This window comes from Hemitrygon akajei, chromosome 5, assembly GCF_048418815.1.
Source record: "Hemitrygon akajei chromosome 5, sHemAka1.3, whole genome shotgun sequence".
NCBI lineage: Eukaryota > Metazoa > Chordata > Chondrichthyes > Myliobatiformes > Dasyatidae > Hemitrygon > Hemitrygon akajei.
In genome coordinates this window covers 188,589,459-188,609,692 of record NC_133128.1, presented here as the reverse complement: position 1 = coordinate 188,609,692, position 20,234 = coordinate 188,589,459, and the positions used below count along the sequence as shown (strand labels likewise).

General features: G+C 40.9%; 1 protein-coding gene across 2 annotated transcripts in view; it reads left to right on the top strand.

Annotated features, from left to right (window-relative positions):
* heg1 (heart development protein with EGF-like domains 1) overlaps positions 1 to 20,234 on the top strand; it is a 105,742-nt gene that overhangs the window by 61,335 nt on the left and 24,173 nt on the right. For both annotated transcript variants that reach the window (XM_073047532.1, XM_073047531.1), the window contains exons 5-7: positions 4,179 to 4,261; positions 17,272 to 17,330; positions 17,432 to 17,589. In XM_073047532.1, coding sequence (XP_072903633.1) covers positions 4,179 to 4,261; positions 17,272 to 17,330; positions 17,432 to 17,589 — 300 coding nt within the window. The remainder of the gene's footprint in view (positions 1 to 4,178; positions 4,262 to 17,271; positions 17,331 to 17,431; positions 17,590 to 20,234) is intronic.

The window sequence follows — 20,234 nt, the reverse complement described above, 5'->3', positions numbered from 1 at the left end:
TTTTTTTAACCCAAATCCCTATTTTAGTCTCAGCATAGGTTACAGTATTTAAATATAACCTGTTTCTTGTTTGTTGGAACATGGCACAATATTCAAAGTGAATATTAAACTGTGTTAACTATCAAATCGTATATCCTGTTCGATAACCCCTCCTATCCTTGTGCTTATTCAAATGTTGAAAGGTTCAAAGCTTCATTTAATTTCAGAGAATTTTTATAGTATACAACCTGAAATTTGTAACCTTCACTGACATCCATTATTGTCGCCTGTCTTAACCACTTTTCCTAGAATCCAGCTTGACAGCTTATATCAAAGCTCGGTCGATGGTTTGGAATGCTGCTGCTCGCTTCTTCTGTTTGCATGATTTGTGCTTTTTCTCTTTCTCTGCTGTTGATCTTTCTCTGTTGGTCTTTTTCAAATTGGGTTCTTTCGGGTTTCTTGCAAGCAGACAAAGTTGTATAATTTATGCATAGGTACTTGGATAATAGCTGCACTTTGAATCTTTGAAACTACATGATTTAGAGGTGGCAGGTGGGAAAAACACCTTCGTAAATAGTACCATCTATCATGCAATCATTATTCCTTCTTCCAACACTTCCCACAACAATGCAATTTTATTCTTTTAATTAAAAAAAATGGTAAATTGTTTTATTATTGTCATGTGTACTAGGTACAGTGAAAAACTTGTCTTGCAAACCATTCATACATTTCAGTTCATTACAACAGTGCATAGAGTGCAGAATAAAGTATTACAATTACAAAGAAAGTGCAGTGCATGTAGACAATAAGGTGCAAGGTTCTAACAAGCTTCACTGTGTGGTCAAGACTCCACTTCGTCATACAAGTCAATTGAACTTGTTCAGTTGTCCTTGAGCCTGGTGGAACTTACTCTCAAGCTTTGGTAAGTTCTGCCCAATGAGAGCGGGGAGAAAAGTATGTCCAGGGAGGATGGGGGTCTTTGATTTTGCTGACGGCTTTACTGAGGCTGCAAGAAGCGTAAGTGGAGTCTGCAGGTCCCATGATATGCCAAGCTGTGTCCATAACTCTGCAGTTTCCTGTGGTCACAGGCTGAGCAGTAGCCACACCAAGTAGTAGGGCATCTGGAAAGGATTCGTTCTCTGGTGCATTGATAAAAATCTGTGAGGGTCTAAGGGGCCATGGTATATTATGCCATATTTCGTTAGCCTCCTGAACAAGTAGGGGTGCTGGTGAGGTTTCATAGCTGTCATGTGACTGCTGATGTTCACTTCTAGGAACTAGAAACTCAACCCTCTCAACCTTGGCGAATTGACGTCAAGAGGAGCAGGTGCCCCCCGCCCCCCAGTCCTGAGGTCAATGACCCATGCCACTAAGCAACACATACAAAAGCTGGAGGAGCTCAGCAGGCCAGGCAGCATTCCCGAGTCCTGCCGAAGGGTTTTGGCCTGAAATGTCAGCTGTACTCTTTTCCATCAATGCTGCCTGGCCTGCTGAGTTCCGCCAGCATTTTGTGTGCATTGCTCGGATTTCCAGCATCTGCAGATTTTCTCTTGTTCATGTCACTAACCTCTCTACTTCTTTCCTGCACTGCCACTGATCATCATTTGAGGTTTGCCCCACTACCAGATGGAGTTACAGCACAATCTGCCTATGGATTCATGAGTGTAGAGGGAATAAAGTAGGAAGCTAGGAACACAGCCTTGTGGGGCACTGGTATTGAGGAAGTTATCTTACTGCTTATCCTTACTGATTATGGTTTTTTTGGTCAGGAAGTCAAGTCCAGTTGCAAAGGGAGATATTGACTCCCAGATCTAGGAGTCTGGAGATGATTTTGCTTCTAATTATGGAATAGGTGCAGTACTGTATTTCATAAACAATATTCTTAAGATCAGTAACTACATCAGTAACTTCAGTGAATTACTTATTTTTAAACACCTGTTTTCTCTTTTCACTCAGAAAGTGATAGACTTGCACATAAAATTGTATCAAATGCCTTATGAATTGGCTTGGACTATAACTTACTGACAAAAAATTAAGTTTAAAGAAAATCAAAGAATAATTTTTCCTTTCTAAGATATGCACACTGCTGCTCATTCAGTCATTTCAGTAAAGTTTCCAAACAATTGGTTTATTGGTCATTACAGAAAGACTCTCTGGGGCTTCCTGCACCCTCCTGTCTCCCCTCCTTCTCCCTCCTCTCTCCCTTCCCCTTTTCTCAACCATGATTCCCCTCTCTCTGCCCTCTTCCCACTCTCCGTCCACAATAGAGATCCATATCAGAATCAGGCTTATCATTACTCACATAAGTCATGAAATTTGTTTTTATATTGTGGCAGCAGTACCATGAAATACATAAAATTACCAAAGCACTGTGCAAACGTTTTAGGTATCCTAGCTATGTATATATCCTTAGGACTTTGGTACAGGACTGTATATAGTTTTTTCTTTCGTTACTGCTACATCTGTCTTGGAGTATGTCAAAACCAAGGCCTGCTCTGAGTTATTAATGTATTCAAATGGTAGGCTTATTCAGAAAGTCAGAAGGCATGGGATCCAGGCAAGTTTGGCCAGGTGGATTCAGAATTGGCTCACCTGCAGAAAGCAGAAGGTCGTGGTGGAGGGAGTACATTTGGATTGGAGGGTTGTGACTAGTGGTGTCCCACAAGGATCGGTTCTGGGACCTCAACTTTTCGTGATTTTTATTAACGACCTGTTTGTGGGGGTAGAAGGGTGGGTTGGCAAGTTTGCAGACGACACAAAGGTTGGTGGTGTTGTGGATAGTGTAGAGGATTGTCGAAGATTGCGGAGAGACATTGATAGGATGCAGGAGTGGACTGAGAAGTGGCAGATGGAGTTCAACCCGGAGAAGTGTGAGGTGGTACACTTTGGAAGGACAAACTCCAAGGCAGAGTACAAAGTAAATGACAGGATACTTGGTCGTGTGGAGAAGCAGAGGGATCTGGGGTACATGTCCACAGATCCCTGAAAGTTGCCTCACAGGTAGATAGGGTAGTTAAGAAAGCTTATGGGGTGTTAGCTTTCTTAAGTCGAGGGATTGAGTTTAAGAGTCGCGAGGTAATGATGCAGCTCTATAAAACTCTGGTTAGGTCACACTTGGAGTACTGTGTCCAGTTCTGGTTGCCTCACCAGAGGAAGGATGTGGAAGCATTGGAAAGGGTACAGAGGAGATTTACCAGGATGCTGCCTGGTTTAGAGAGTATGCATTATGATCAGAGATTAAGGGAGTTAGGGCTTTACTCTTTGGAGAGGAGGAGGATGAGAGGAGACATGATGGAGGTATACACGATATTAAGAGGAATAGATAGAGTGGATAGCCAGCGCCTCTTCCCCAGGGCACCACTGCTCAGTACAAGAGGACATGGCTTTAAGGTAAGGGGTGGAAAGTTCAAGGGGGATATTAGAGGAACGTTTTTTTACTCAGAGAGTGATTGGTGCGTGGAAAGCACTGCCTGAGTCAGTGGTGGAGGCAGATACACTAGTGAAATTTAAGAGACTACTAGAGAGGTATATGGAGGAATTTAAGGTGGGGGGTTATATGGGAGGTGGGGTTTAAGGATCAGCACAACATTGTGGGCTGAAGGGCCTGTACTGTGCTGTACTATTCTATGTTCTATTCTGCCATCTACTGATTGTGTGTGGTTCTGAATCAACATGAGGTCTTGGCATTGTGCTCCTTGGAGTGATGGTGTCTGAAAGAGGGTCAATTTTCATGCCTGGCTATTGAGTATGGAAAGTCACTGGAAAAGTAACACATCACATGATCAACTGAGATGAATAAAATCAGGAACAGGCGAATAATACAAATTATCATTTCCATAAGTGTGTTATCTTCGGAATAATCACAAGTACTTTCAATTTATGAATTAATTCTGAAGTGTAGCTGATATTGGTTGATAGATATACTGTAGGCAAGTGAGATGCTTTCCTAATTTATCTACCATCTGGTAGTGGGACAGGCCACCAGAATAAGTTTAAAAACATACTGTATTTAAATATTAACAACTTTTTGTGGGTGTCTAAACTCCTGCCAAAAGGTAGATCTGACTGTGTGAACATGCTCTCATTGCAGCTCATGAACTTATATCTTCTGCTGTGTGGTTTTACATAAATAGTTAAATTTAATCTTCTCTTCTGAATTTGCACAAGTACTTATTTAATCTATTATTATTGCCCAATAGCAAAGACCTTTGCTGGTGTTCTCCATGTGGTCAACAAATCTGGAATATCAAGACATGAGCTGGAAGGAGATATCTTAAAAATAGTAAGTTTCATTTTCTGAATAAGAAGCAAAGCAGCAATAAATGATTTCTGCAATGCAGGTTCTTTTAAAGCATTAACAATAATCCTCCTGCTTTATTCCTATTAACGTTTGGAATTGAATGGGTTTATTATTGTCACATGCACTGAGGTACAATGAGAAGTTTGTCTTACGTACTGTTTATACAAATCAAATCATTACACAGTGCTTTGAGGTAAAACAATAACAGACTGCCCAGTAGTGTTGTGGTCAGCTCAACACTTTACAGTACAGGTGACCCGAATTTAATTTAATTCGCACCCCCAATTACACCCCCAGTTACAATCCCCAATTGCAATCCTAGCCTAATCATAGGACAATTTACAATGACCAATTAACCTGCCAACCGATATGTCTTTGGACTGTGGGAGGAAACCAGAGCACCCGGAGGAAACCCACGCAGTCATGGGGAGAACGTACAGACAGCAGTGGGAAATGAACCCGGGTCGCTGGTACTGTAAAGCGTTGTGCTAGCCGTTATGATATTGTACCACCCTACTGCAGGTAATTCTTGGTTTATTGCATGTGCCTTTGTAATATATTTGGTGGCCTGTAGACAACTCCCAACTGTAATTTTTTGACCTTTACTATTCCTAATCTCTTCCCAAATAGAGTCATCATTCTGCTCGACTGTTTATTCATTTTCATAGATACTGCCTTAAGGTTGTTATAGCTGGGGGTGGTAATGGTGATGGTAAAGCCAATACCTAATAAATGCTCCTGTGACACGCAGCAATAGCCCCCAACAGCCAAGTCCTGCTCCTGGCCTTCACATATGGCATAGCTATTAAGCCAAGTGGAACCATTTCTACTGACAGCAGAAGGGGCAAAAGCAGATTACTGGCGACTTTAAACCAGTCACTTTGGGCAGGTGGATCTTGCCAGCTCTAGGAGAAGGAAAGTCCCGATCAACCTCCACTGTCTTGAGGCTATACCCACTCAAGAGGAAGTTTTCAGAAGTAAACACCGAGGGAAAAATCCATAGCTGCCGTCCCTCAGGCAGGCCTATGTTGAGTTTGATGCCGACTGGCAACTCCTGTGATGCTGCTGGTACCAAACAGCATCGGTCTCTGCCATTCCTTTGGGTTCACGTGTGGGGAGGGGAACTTGCCACATGGGCAACAGCTTCTCTCAATATCGTACCATCCTGGCCTGCGTACTTCGACGCAGCATCCGTGATTGACTCAGAGCAAGCGAGGCCTCAGAGAAAAGTGGCCTGACCTGCTGAGTTCCTCCAGCACTTTGCGTGTGTTGCTTTGGACTTACAGCATCTGCAGACCACCTTATGCTTGTAGCAAACAATCCCGCTAGGGCATTGATCCCGGTCCTGCTCAGGTGTAGACTGTCCAATTTGTAGTGATTCCTCTTGCCTCAGAACCGGTTCCAGTGCCCCGGAAGTCTCAAGCCCTTCCTCCAGCACCACTAATCCAGCCACATATTCATCCTAACCATTTTGCTATTCCTAGTACATGGCACAGATACTGAGATTACTACCTTTGAGAACTTTATAATTTATCACCTAGCTTCTTAAAGTTGACTTCACCATATCCTGCTTTTTTCATATATCGATGGTATTTACATGCACCTTGACAATTGTCACCATCCAGTTCGCCCTGCAACCACTCCAAGGCATCTCTGACCCTTGCACCCAAGAGGCAGCACACTAACCAGGAGACCGTTTGCAGCCATAGAAGTTCTTGTCTGTTCCCCTCACCATGGAAGCCTCTACTAATACGCTCTGCCACTCTTTTTCCTGCCCCACTGTACAGTAGGGTCAGTGCCAAGATCTTGGCTACTGCTGCATTCTAAACAAAGTGGTGTATCTGTTTTGGAGGGTGATGACTCGAGGGGACTTCTGCACTTGTCATCATTATCATCATTATGTGTCTTGTCATTTGGTGTGGGCAATCCATGGCCATGATTGTTCATGGCAAATGTTTCTACAGAAGTGGTTTCCTATTGCCTCCTCCTGGCCAGTGTCTTTACAAGATGGGTGACCCCAGCCATTATCAATACTCTTCAGAGATTGTCTGCTTGGTATCAGTTGACAATTATTTAAAAAAATTTGCAGTGACATCAGAATTTACATCATTACAAGAGAGGTAGAATATTCTTGTGCTAGAAAGCTACATATATGAAATGACTAGAGAGTTCTCTAATCTGTATACCAATAGGCAATAAAATGAAAAATATATATGTTTCTCCAGGTGAAATATTAATTCTATACAATATTAGTCAGAGTTCAGTTATTATGTAGGACACTAAAGCAACTATGCCATATATTTAAAAGGAAAAATAAATAAAGAAAAACTTCTCTCTTTTATGCTCAGCTGTGCATAATTTTCCATGATAATGTAGTAATTTATTGGGCTGTTGGGAATTATAAATAGTGCATATAAGATGGAACATTACAAGAAATTTGGAAGAAATCTTGATGAGAAACAGAAAAATGTATATTTCAGAATTTACAAAAGGAATGATGAAATTGCTTGGTAATTGTCGGAACTTGGAGAGACTATGTGGCTTATGACTGAAGGAAAACAGGCTGGAGTTGCTCAGCATTTTAATGAAAGGGTGTTTCACTAAATGAGGAGGAACTGCTTTTTCCAGAGAGTAGTGAATCTGTGGAATTTTCTCCCCAGGAAAGCAGTTGATGCCTCTTCACTAAATATATTTAAGATACAGTTAGATAGGTTTTTACATAGTAGGGGAATTAAGGGTTATGGGGAAAAGGCAGGTAGATGGAGTTGAGTTTATGGACAGATCAGCCATGATCTTATAGAATGATGGGACAGGCTCGATGGGCCAGATGGCCGACTCCTGCTCCTATTTCTTATGTTCTTACATGTTTCTTAGGTATGTCAAAAGTGAAACTTATAAAAATTAACGAAAATAGCAAAAATAAAATTGCCAATCTACCAAAAAAAAACCCACCACAATAATAGCTCGGTACATCGTCCAGTGAGAACTTCTGGCAGTTAATTGTCAGTTGGCAAACTCTCCATTTTGTTCACCTTTGCTGTGTTTTCAGTTCTATTTCAAAGTTCAAAGTACATTTATTATCGAAGTATATACTTTGAGATTCATCGTCTCGCAGGTAGCCACAAAACAAAGAAACACAACAGAATCCACAGAAAGTCCCACAGCACAAAAACTGCCAAACGTTCAATGTGTGAAAGAGAACAAATCATGTCAACAATAAATAATACACAGAACATGAATCTCAGAGACCCTGAACGTGAGATAACAGCCACGGAGCCAGTTCAGTGCTGAGACGAGTGCTAATGGTTGCAGGCCACAGCTGTAGAGTCAGTTGAACGTTGAGGTGAGTGTAGCCTCATGAGGTAGTGAGCTGAGCACCTGTTTGTCCTTTGCCCTCGGCCTCAACGCCTTAATCTTTTTATCTGGTTCGGTGCTTAAGTGAGCTCTGCTTCTGCTGGAAGATTCTTTGAATCATGAACTTCCACTTTTGGCATTTTTCCATTTCCATGTTCTTTTCAGACTGTCCAATCAAAGAAAAATGTTATGACTATGTAGATGTTGCCAAGTGCCAAAACTATGAGGTAACCAAGTTGGCTCAGGTGTCTGTGCTTGATATACTAGTTTGAAAATTTTGTATGAAAAGAGCTTAATAGCAATGGTGATTAGTGGAAGGAAACAAACAAGTATTTTTGTTTGATTTGAACAGCTAATTGGATTGTTTGATACGGTTTGTAACTTTGGTAGCATTTTGGCATTAACTCCAACAAATAACATAGTAATTCAATATAAATCTAACAGAAGTATTAACATTTCATCAAATTACAGTGTAGCTTAGATATACTAGAAAGCCCCAATACTCTGGGGAAGTATGCATTACCTTGTGGTAACCAAGAATGTGATTAGATCTCTTCAATCATTTGACAATTGATTTTGCAGCTGTCTGGAATAGGAAATAAAATTTCAGTATTCCAATAAGTTTATTTTAATTTCTAAACCACAGACCAAAACACATAAGTAATGAAAAGTAGACTTTACCATCACATTTTTCCAGTGACTATTTAAGTTGCTAAAGTTCAAAAAAGGTCAAGGTTAATTGTTAGATTCAGGGCATCATATTAAGACATTGTACATGGCTTTGCAGAGTCAGTTGCCATGGTTACTGGCCTAGCCTGTCCTTACGTCTCTGAGCCATTTCTATTTTTGCTTGCTACGCTGTGAAAAAAGAAAATCTAAGGAACTTAACCCCTTCTTTGCCATGGTCTGTGATGAGTCTTGAATACCTCACCCTAATGTGCATTCTTTATCAGGGATTCCCAACCTGGGGTCCACAGACACCTTGCTTAATGTTATTGGTCCATGGTATAATAAAAGATTGGGAGCCGCTGACCTCGATGATATGTTTTTGGATTGAAATTCCAGCTGTCCATATTTCACAGACAAAAATGATCTGTAGAATAAGTTTCTGCAACATGTTTTCGGAGTAGAAATATCTAGCTGATCTTTTCCACAGGTTAAGTGTTGGAGAGATCAGCATTTCATTTTTCAAAAGATGTCTACATTCCAGCTCTCCACATTAGCCTGCACATCTTCACTGTATGACTAACCAATGTGTAATATTATAATTTTGCACTCTCTGTCTGCCTCAATTTAAAAACATTTCTTTCCTATTTGGAAGCCTTCCAAACAGACTTTAACAAATGCACTGCAACCTTTGCATCTGCAAGAATTCATATTGTTGCAGAATGAGGATAGTACTGTATATATAGGTTGTGAACTGCTCAATGAATAAACCTTCTGCTACTCCTGACTCCACAATAAACTAGGCAAAATAGGACCATTAGACATAGGTGGAGAATTAGGCCATTCAGCCCATCAGGTCTGCTGTGCCATTCCTTCCTGGCTGATTTATTATCCCTCTCAATCCCATTCTCTCCTTTCTCCCTCTTAACGTTGACACACAATAGTCAAGAACCCATCAACCTCTGTTTTAAGTATAGCAAATGACTTGGTGTCCGCACCTGTCTGTGGCAATAAATTCCACAGATTAATCACCCTCTGGGTAAAGAAATTCCTCCTCATTTCTAGTCTAATTGCATATCGTTCTATTCTGAGGTTGTCCCTCCCACCATTAGAAATCTCCCAATATCCTCTCCCTGTCCACTCTATCTAGCCCTTTCAATGTTCCATAGGTTTCAATTAGATCCACCCCCCCTCCCCCCATTCTTCTAAACTGCAGTGAGTACAGGCCCAGAACCATCAAACACTCCTACTGTAAGTTTACCCTTTCATTCTTGGGATCATTCTCGTGAACACCCTCTGGACTCTCCCATCCCAACACATCTTTTCTTAGATGAGGGGCCCAAAACTGCTCACAATAAACCAAGGTCTTTTATATTTTAGTCCTCTTGAAATGAATACTAACATAGCATTTGCCTTATTATTACTGACTCAACTTGTAAGTTAACTTGTAAGTTAATCTTACAAGTCCCATTGTACCCCTGATTCTGAATTTTCTCTCCATTTAGAAAATAGTCTGTGACTTCATTCATAACCATACACTTCTCTACACTATATTCAATCTTCCCCTTCTTTGTCCATTCTCCTAATCTGCCCTTGAGGGCTTTTTCAGCCACCCTGCCTTGCTTCCTCAACACTACTAGCCCCTCCACGTATCTTTGTATTGTCTGCAAACTTCACCACAAAACCATCAATTCTGTCATTCAAATCATTGACATACAAAGTGAAAAGAAGTGGTCCAAACACTGGCCCCTACGGAACACCATTGGTGACAACCAGAAGATACCCCCTTTATTCGCACTCTTTGCCTTCTGCCAGACAACCAAACTTGTATAAACTTGCTGTTGGTAAAACCTCAGATGGAGAAGAGAGGACATACAGGAGTGAGACATACCAGCTAGTTGAGAGGTGTTGCAGCAACAACCTTGCACTCAGTGTCAGTATTCCAAAGAGATTATCATGGACTTAAGGAAGGGTAAGATGAGGGATCACCGAGCAACCCTCTTAGAGGAATCAGAAGTGGAGAGAGTGAGCAATTTCAGATTCCTGGGTATCAAGATCTCTGAGGATCAAACCTGGTCCCAGGATACTGATGCAGCTATAAAGAAGGCTACACTTCATTTGGAGTTTGAGGAGATCTGGTTTGTCACCTAAAACACTCAAAAACCTCTACAGATGTACCATGGACCGACTGCATCACTGTCTGGTACAAGGAGGAGGGCAGGTTACTGCACAGAATCAAAAGTTAAATTAGTTAACTTCAGTTTGAGTACTAGTCTGTAGTATCTAAGTCATCTCCAAGGGGTGGTGCCTCAGAAAGATGGCATCCATTATTAAGGACCCCCATCACCCAGGGCATCACCCAGGACATGCTCTCTCCTCACTGTTACCATCAGGAAGGTGGTACAGAAGCCTGAAAGCAAACGCTCAGTGGTTCAGGAACAGCTTCTTCCCGTCTGCCATCCAATTCCTACATTGGCATTGAACCCATGAACATTACCTCACTTTTTAAAAAATTTCTGTTATTGCATTATTTTAATTTTAACTACGTATTTAATATACATTATATACTTACTGTAATTGACTTATTTACTTTTTATATCATATATTGCATTGTTCTGCTTCCACTAAGTTAATAAACTTCACAACATATGCCAGTGATATTTAACCTGATTCTGACTCCGATTCTATCCATGCTAGTATCATTCCAGTAACACTATAGGCTTGTATCTGTTTAGAGCCTCATGTGCAGCACCTTGCAAAAGGCCTTTTAAAAATCCAAGTGAACAAAATCCACTGACTCTCTTTTGTCTATACTGGATGTTATTCCAACAGATGTTTTCAGGCAAGATATCGCAGTAAGGAAATCATGCTGACTTTGGCCTATTTTATCTTGTGCTTCCAAGTACCCCAAAACCTCAGTCTTAATAACAGACTCCAACATCTTCCCAATCACTGATTTCAGGCTAACTGGCCTATAATTTCCTTTATTTTACCTACCTCTTCTTAAAGAGTGTAGTGATATTTGCAGTTTTCCAGTCCATAAGATATAAGAGCAGAATTAGGCCATTTGGCCCGTTGAGCCTTCTCTGCCATTTCATCATGGCTGATCCATTTTCCCTCTCAGCCCCAATCTCCTGCCTTCTCCCCGTATATTTTCATGCCCTGACCAATCAAGAATCTATCAACCTCTGCCTTAAATATACTTGGCCTTTACAGCAGCCTGTGGCAACAAATTCCACAAACTCACCATTCTCTGGCCAAAGAAATTCTTCCTGAGGCTGTGTCCTCTGGTCCCGGACTCTCCCACCATATGAAACATCCTCTCCATGTCCACTCTATCTAGGCCTTTCATCATTCGAATTGTTTCAACTAACCTCATTCTTCTGAATTCCAGTGAATGCTGGCCAAGGGTCATCAAACATTCATCATATGACAAGCCGTTCAATCCTGGAATAATTTTTGTGAACCTCCTTTGAACCCTTTCCAGTGTTCACACATCAATCCTCCAGAACCATTGCAGAATCTAATGATTCTTGAAAGATCACTGATAATGCCTCCACAATCTCTTCAGCTATCTCTTTCTGAATCATTGGGTGTAGCCCATTTGGTCCAAGTGACTTACCTACCTTCAGAACTTCCAGCTTCCCAAGCACCTTCTCCTTAGTAATAGCAACTATACTCACTGTGCCCCCATCACTCTCGAATTTCTGGCATACTGCTTGTGTCTTCCACATTAAAGACTGATGAAAAATAATTATTAAATTCATCTGCCATTTTTTTGTCCCCCATTATAGCTTTCCAGTGTCAATTTCCAGCAGTTCTATACTTGTTCTCACCTCTCTTTTACTCTTTTTATATCTGTAAAAACTTTTGCTGTTTTATGCTATTGGCTAGCTTACCTTCATATTTCATCTTTACTCTCCTTATTGATTTTTTAGTTGCTTTTTGTTGGTTTTTAAAAGCTTCCCAATCCTCTAACTTCCCACAAATTTTTGATATATTTTTATGCCCTGTCCTTTTCTTTTATGCTGCCTTTGACTTCCCTTGTTAACCACAGTTGCCTTATCTTCCCATTAGAATACTTATTCTTTGAGATACGTCTATCCTGCACCTTCCAAATTGCTCCCAGAAGCTCCAGCTATTGCTGCTGTACTGTTATCCCTGCTTGTGTCCTCTTCCAATCAGCTTTGGCCAGCTCCTCTCTCATGGCTCTGTAATTCCCTTTACTCCTCTGTAATACTCATACATCTGAGTTGAGACAATAAGACCATAAGATTTTGGAGCAGAATTAGGCTATTTGGCTCATCGAATCTGCTCCACTATTTCATCATGGCTGATTCATTTTCCCTCTCAGCCCTAATCTCCTGTCTTCTCCCTGTATCCTACATTTTAGCTTCTCTCTTTCAAACAGTGGGGTGATTTTATCGTTTTATCATCACAGCCTCCTAAGGGGTCCTTTACGTTAACTTCCCTAATGAAGTCTGATTCATTACTCAAAACTCAGTCCAGAATTGCCTTTTTCCTTGAGAGGTCAACCTCAACCTGTTTTACGAAGTCATCTCATAGGCTTTCTACATATTTCCTCTCTTGGGATCCAGCACCAAACGGATTTTCCCAATCTACATGCATATTGAAATTCCTCCATGACTATCATAACACTGGCTTTTTTACATGACTTTTTGATTTCATGTTGAGATTTATATCTCACATCCTCCCTGCTGTTCAGCAGCCTATATATGACTTCCATCAGGGTCTTTTAACTCTTTGAGTTTCTTAACTCGACCCACAAGGATTCTGCATTTTCTGATTCTATGTCCCTTCTTTCTAAGGATTTAATTCATATTTTACTAACAGAGACACCCACCTCCTCTGCCGATACGCCTATCCTTTCAATATAATGTATATCCTTCTATGTTAAGCTTCCAACTATGATCTTCGTTCAGCCAAGATTCAGTAAAGCCCACATTGTACCTGACCTACATGATCACCTCCTTTATACAATATACTACGTGCATTCAAATATAATACCTTCAGTCCTGTATCATCCTTTTTCAATTTTGCACCCATGTTACACTTTAATTCATCCCAGTGACTGTACTTTTGCCCAGTCATCTGCCTGTCCTTCCTCACAGTCCCACTGCACACTACACTACCTGTATACCAACTGCCCCATCCTCAGCCCTATCACTTCAGTTCGCATCATCATCATTATGTGCTGTGTTGTATGATGTAGGCGATCGTGGTCTTATCCATGACCGTGATTGTTCTTGGCAGATTTTTCTACAGAAGTGGTTTGTCGTTACCTTCTTCCAGGCAGTGTCTTTACAAGATGGGCAACCCAGCCATTATCAATACTCTTTGGAGGTTGTCTGCCTGGTGTCAGTGCTCACATAACCAGGGCTCATGATATGCACCAGCTGCTCATACAACCATCCACCAGCTACTCCCGTGGCTAAGCAGGTGCTGTTCCTTGCTCAAGGGTAACTTGCAGGGTAGTGGAGGGAAGGAGTGCCTTACACCACCTTTGATCGAGATGTATCTCCACCCGCCACCTTTCGGTTCCCATAGCCCTGCCAAATAAGTTTGTATCTAAGTTTAAATCTTACCTTAATTCTAAGTACTTAGTTGTATTGGCCTATTCGAATAAATGCGAAGATAATAATTGAGAATCAATGCCTGGCGGGTGTGTAAAATATGAAATAAGAATAGACAGTATTGGAAATACTTAGCAGGTTACATTGCATCTGTGATGAGAGGAACAGTGTTAAATTTCTACTGAGACTTACCAGCATTTTTGTTTTTATTCTTTATAAAATTACTCAGTGGTCCCGGAAAGACTGAGTAGCACATTCTCCACCCATATTATACAGTACTGTGCAAAAGTCTCAGGCACGTATATGTAGCTAGAGTGCATAAGATTTTTGCACGGTACTGTATTTGTCAATGTGGAGCAGAGAGCAAATTTATAAATCCAGTGGGATCAAAGGATGTTGGGAATGGCAAGGGTGGAGCGCTGTAGGAGGGGTGTGGGACAGGGTACAGGAGTGGAGTTGGTGTGGATGCAGACACACCCAAACCTGAGACAACAAGGAAGGTCATTTGATTCCAAGCAATTGGTTCATTGATTCCTACAGAACGTCTGTCTGGTGCTTCCTGCTCCCTCCCCTCTCCCTGCCCTCTTCCCACTCTCAGTCCACAATAGAGACCATATCAGAATCAGGTTTATCATTACTCACATGTGTCATGATATTTGTTTCTTTTTTGTGGCAGCAGTACAGTACAATACATAAAATTATGACAATACAGTGCAAAAGCCTTCCTAGCTGTAGATATGTGCCTCAGACATTTGAACAGGACTGCTGGTAAAGCTGATGTAGAGCTTCAAATTACTACTTTTGAAAAGTTTCATGATCACTTAAAGCTGTTAATTTAAGCAGTTGCCAGATTATCAGTGAAGTTTTACATAGGATGGGGATTAAATCCCACAATGTGAATTTTGCATAGAGAAAATAAGCCAACGTAAACAATCGATTATTTCATAGAAACATAGAAAACCTACAGCTTTGCCGAACATGTACTTACTTTAGAAATTACTTAGGGTTACCCATTGTCTTTATTTTTCTAAGCTCCATGTACCTATCCAGGAGTCTCTTAAAAGACCCCATCGTATCTGTCTCCACCACCGTCGCTGGCAGCCCATCCCATGCACTCACCACTCTCTGCGTAAAAAAACTTACCCCTGACATCTCTGTACCTATTCCCCAGCACCTTAAAACTGTGCCCCCTCATGTTAGTCATTTCAGCCCTGGGAAAAAGCCTCTGACTATCCACACAATCAATGCCATCAATCAAGGTGTAGATCTTATACACCTCTATCAGATCACCTCTCATCCTCCATTGCTCCAAGGAGAAAAGGCCAAGTTCACTCAATCCATTCTTGTAAGGTATGCTCCCCAATCTAGGCAACATCCTTGTATATCTCCTCTGCATCCTTGCACATCCTTCCTGTAGTGAGGTGACCAGAAATGAGCACAGTACTCCAAGTGGGGCCTGACTAGGATCCTATACAGCTGTAACATTACCTCTCGGCTCTTGAACTCAGTTCCATGGTTGTTGAAGGCCAATGCTCCGTATGCCTTCTTAACCACAGAGTCATCCTGCGCAGCAGCTTTGAGAGTCCTCTGGACATGGTCCCCAAGATCCCTCTGATCCTCCACATTGCTAAGAGTCTTACCATTAATTTACAGTCGGCCCTCCTTATACGCGGATTCCGCACACGCGGATTCAACCAACCGCAGATCAGGAAAACCCGGAAGTTCTCTCTCCAGCACTCGTTGTTTGAGCATGTACAGACTATTTTTTCTTGTCATTATTCCCTAAACAATACAGTATAACAACTATTTACATAGCATTTACATTGTATTAGGTATAATAAGTAATCTAGAAAGTACGGGCAGTTCCCGGGTTATGAATGAGTTCCATTCCTGAGTCCGTCTTTAAGTTGGATTTGAAGTTGGAACAGGTACATCCGGTATTATTTAGCGTCAGTTAGTCAAATGTTTTTCTTAGTATATAGTACATATTTTACCTTTCTATGCATATAAAACACTTAAGAAAAATACGTATTTCAATAATTAAACCACTGCGTTGCTTAGTAATAATCGTAGCTTTCATTGGGGCAGGGCCTTTCACATACTCCAATAAGATTGTTCTGATCATTGACCGACTGTAGCCTAACGCTTCTCCAATGACCGATGGTGTTTCACCTCTTTCCGATCGCTTTATTACCTCCACCTTATTTTCAATCGCGATCGTATTATTTTCGTGAACAGAAACACCGCGGATTCAGAGCTACGCCGGGTCCCAATGCCCACAGCTCTAAACATGTTAAATAAAATCCGGGGTTCCGCTGGGTCCTAAAGGCCACCTCACTGATTCTGGTTAAATAAGGGACGAGCGTCCGCGATTTTTGGTATCTGCGGGGGGTCTCGGAACCAATCCCCCGTGGATAAGGAGGGCCGACTGTATATGCATTCTGCCAGCATATTTGATCTACCAAAATGAACCAACTCACACCTATCTGGGCTAAACTCCATCTTCCACTTCTTAGCTCAATTTTGCATCCTATCGATGTCCCCCCTAACCTCTGACAGCCCTCCGCACTATCCACAACACCTCCAACAACCCATCCTTCCATTTCCTCATCCAGGTCATTTATAAAAATCAGATAGAGAGGGAGTCCCAGAACAGATTTTCATTTTAAAAAAGTTCTTATTGAGATGCAGCACAGAATAGGCCCTTCTGGCCCTTTGAGCCTGACCGTCCAGCAATCCGCGATTTAATCCCAGTTTAATCACGAGATGTTTACGATGTCCAATTATCCCACCAACTGGTATGTCTTTGAACTGCGGGAGGAAACCCAAGCGATATGTGAAGAATGTAAAAACTCCTTGCAGGCAGCAGTGAGAATTGGACCTAGGTCGTTGGTACCACAAGGCTTGTGCTAACTGTGATGCTGCTGTACAGCCCAGTGCAATGACTTGAATACAAGAATTGTGCCTCCTTTTGAAGTTCCTGGATTGTTTGACTGACATGTAGCTTTTGTGAGGATCTCATTTTCAGTGCAGTGACAGGAGTTGAAAAATTGATTAATGTTCTAGACGTCCATGCGGTTTTTCTGCATTGTCAATAGTAATGGGATAACTTTTACGAGCAGAAGTGGAAAAAGAGATGTTTTAAAGAGATTAAAATGAGCTCAGCATCAACTCAATATGAACTTGGATCCAAGGATAATATTTCCTTGTATTGGTGCCAATGTCTGTATTCTATTTGGATTTTGGAGCCAAATGAAATTCAGCTCTAGATGAGATGGTCTGATTGTGTTTCGTTTTGAGAATCTGTGAGATTTTTAAGAATATTCATAGAATAAGTATTGCCTTTAGATATTAAATGAATTATTTTCTTCTCCACAGCTTAATGCTTCTCTGTTTTCCCTGAATGGTTACTACACATCTGTTGTTGCAGATTTAAGGTAAAGTACTTAAAGTACCGGATTACTGAGACACAGTATTATTTTAATGATTTATTTCTGAAGTCGACAACAGTTCTAATGATCTATCACATTATTTACAGTGAGACTAATGACAGTGTATCTGTCTTGAACATGTTTGTCCACTCATCAAATGTGACTCTCCAGGAAGCGCGGAGCAGTGTGCAGAATTACATTAGCAGTTGCCAATCTAACACGGGAAGCTGCCAGATTGTGCTAAATCAACGACTATTCTATAAAGGTAAAAGTACTTTTCACAGAGCAACAAAATAATTTTCAGTGCTGGCAAGGTCATTCTGCATTAATTTAACTTCATAAATTAAGTATTGACCATAACCAGTAGAAGCCATCTGTTGTTGAATACAGAGAAATTTTTATTGATACTCATTTTTATTGATAGCGATTACAGGCAATGGATCATAAAAACATGAGAAAATAACAGTTGCATTGTCTTGTTTAGAATCTTCTACTGAGGAAAAAATTATTGGTGTTATGAAAGTATTGTATGAGTTTTTGTGCTCTGGGATTAATACTTCTGTACTTTTGCTTCACATCTGTCTTAGAATATAGTTTAATTCCTGGTTTAGAATCGTATCATTTTGGCTGCAGAACACTTACTTCTGTTTCTCATAACAGCCAGAATCAGAACTCAGAACTCAAAATCAGATTTAGTGTCACTGGCATACTGTACATCATTAAATTTTAAGTTATGCGGCAGCAGTACATTGCAATACAGAATTTTTTAAACTATACATTACATTAATAGATACACTAAAACTATAAATTAAATTAAACAAGTAGTGCATAAAAGAGGGAAAAAATAGTGAGTTTCATGCGCATAGATTCACCATCAATTCATAAATTTTATGTCGGAGGAAAAGAAGCTGTTCCTGAATCATTGAAGGAAAAAAGTGAGCTATTGTTACAGATTCATTGTCCATTCAGAAATCTTATGCAAGAGGGGAAGATGCTGTTGCTGAAACATTGTCTGTGTGCCTTCAGACTCCTGTACCTCCTCCATGGGTCTTTAATGATGGGTGCCCCCCACCTTGAGGTGTCACTTTTCATGGGTGTCTTTGATGCTAAGGAGGCTAGTGCCCATGATGGAGCTGGCTGTTTACAACTTTCTGCAGTCCTGTGCGGTGGTCCCTCCATACCAGACGGTGATGTAACCAGTTCGAATGCTGTCCTCAGTACAGCTGTAGAAATTTGAGAGAGCCTTTGGTGATATTGCAAGTTTTCTCAATCTCATAATGAAATATAGCCACTGTCATGCCTCCTCTGTAATTGCATCAATATGTTCGGCACAGGATAGATCTTCAGAGATGTTGACACCCAGGACCTTGAAACTGCTCACCTTTTCCACTGCTGATCCCTTGATGAGAACTGGTGTGTGTTCCATTGACTTCCCCTTCCTGAAATCCATTCAGTTCTTTGGTCTGAGTGACATTAAGTGCAAGGTTGTTGCTGCTAAGCACTCAACTAGCTGATGTATCTCATTCCTGTACGGCTTCTCATCACCATCTTAAATTCAGCCAACAGCAGTTGTGTCACCAGCAAGTTTATAGATGACATTTGAGCTGTGCCTAGCCACACAGTCAAAGGTGTAGAAGAAGTATAGCAGTGGGCTGAGCACACTTCCTTGAGGTGTGCCAGTCTTAATTGTCAGCAAGCAGGAGATGTTATTTGCAAACCGTACAGACTATAGTCTCCTGGTGAGGAAGAGAAGGCCGAGGATCTAGTTGCAGAGGGTGGCACAGAGGTTTTGCAGTGTGTTGAGCATCCTTTCAGGCAGTCATTACTTAATTGTTCATCTCAGAGTCGAATATTATTGACTAATGCTAAATAAAACTTAGTTGGGATTAGCTAAGTTCATTTTGTGCTAAATTCCCGGCTTCTGTTTAGATTCAAACAAAGATTTAGTATGAAAAGTTGGTGTGGGGATCAACTCCACTTAGTTTTCATACTGGACAATTTAGAACACTTCTACACCTCTCAGATCCAAGTTGGGAAAACTTTTCTACACATCAGAAGGAGAAGAAAGTTCAATATACTATAATCTTTTGGCTAATGTTGGTATTTGCATCACCAAGAAATAGTGCCATGAATTAGAATGTCTGTTCATTATGAATGTAGGTTATCATGGTCTTTCCATGTTCTTGGCAAATTTTTGTACAGGTATCACTTGCCATTGCTTTCTTCTGGGCAGTGTCTTTACAAGGTGACCTCAGCTATTATCAATACTCTTCAGAAATTGTCTGCTTGGCAACGTGACATGCACCAACTGCTCATATGACCCTCCACCATCTGTTGCCATAGCTTCCCCTCACCTTGATTCAGGGGACAAACACCTTGCTTAAGGGTGGCCTGCAGGCTAGTGGAGAGAAGGAGTACCTTATATTCCTGTGATAGAGGCGTGTCTCCACCCTGTCACCCTTAGAACAAGTCTTTCAATTCAACATCAGTTATGGATACAGTGGTGCTGGGAAGTTTGTGAACCTTGTAGAATTTTCTCTATTTCTGCATAATTATTAACTAAAATGTGATCAGATATTCATGAAAGTCCTAAAACTAGATAAAGCGAACCCAATTAAATAAATCACACACAAACATTATGCCTGTTCATTTATTTATTGAGAAAATTATCCAATATTACATGTATTTGTTGGAAAAGGTAAGTGAACCTCTGGGGTAATGCCTTCTACAAAAGCTATTTTGTAGGAAGCAGGTGTTCCTATCAAAGAGATGAGATTGGAATTGTGGATTGTAGATGTGCCCTCCCCTATATAAAAAAAACACACAAAGTCAGGTTACTGACAGAGCCTGCTCTTCTCAAAACAGGTCTGTTTTTGTGTACCATGTCTCGATTAAAACAATTTTCATAGG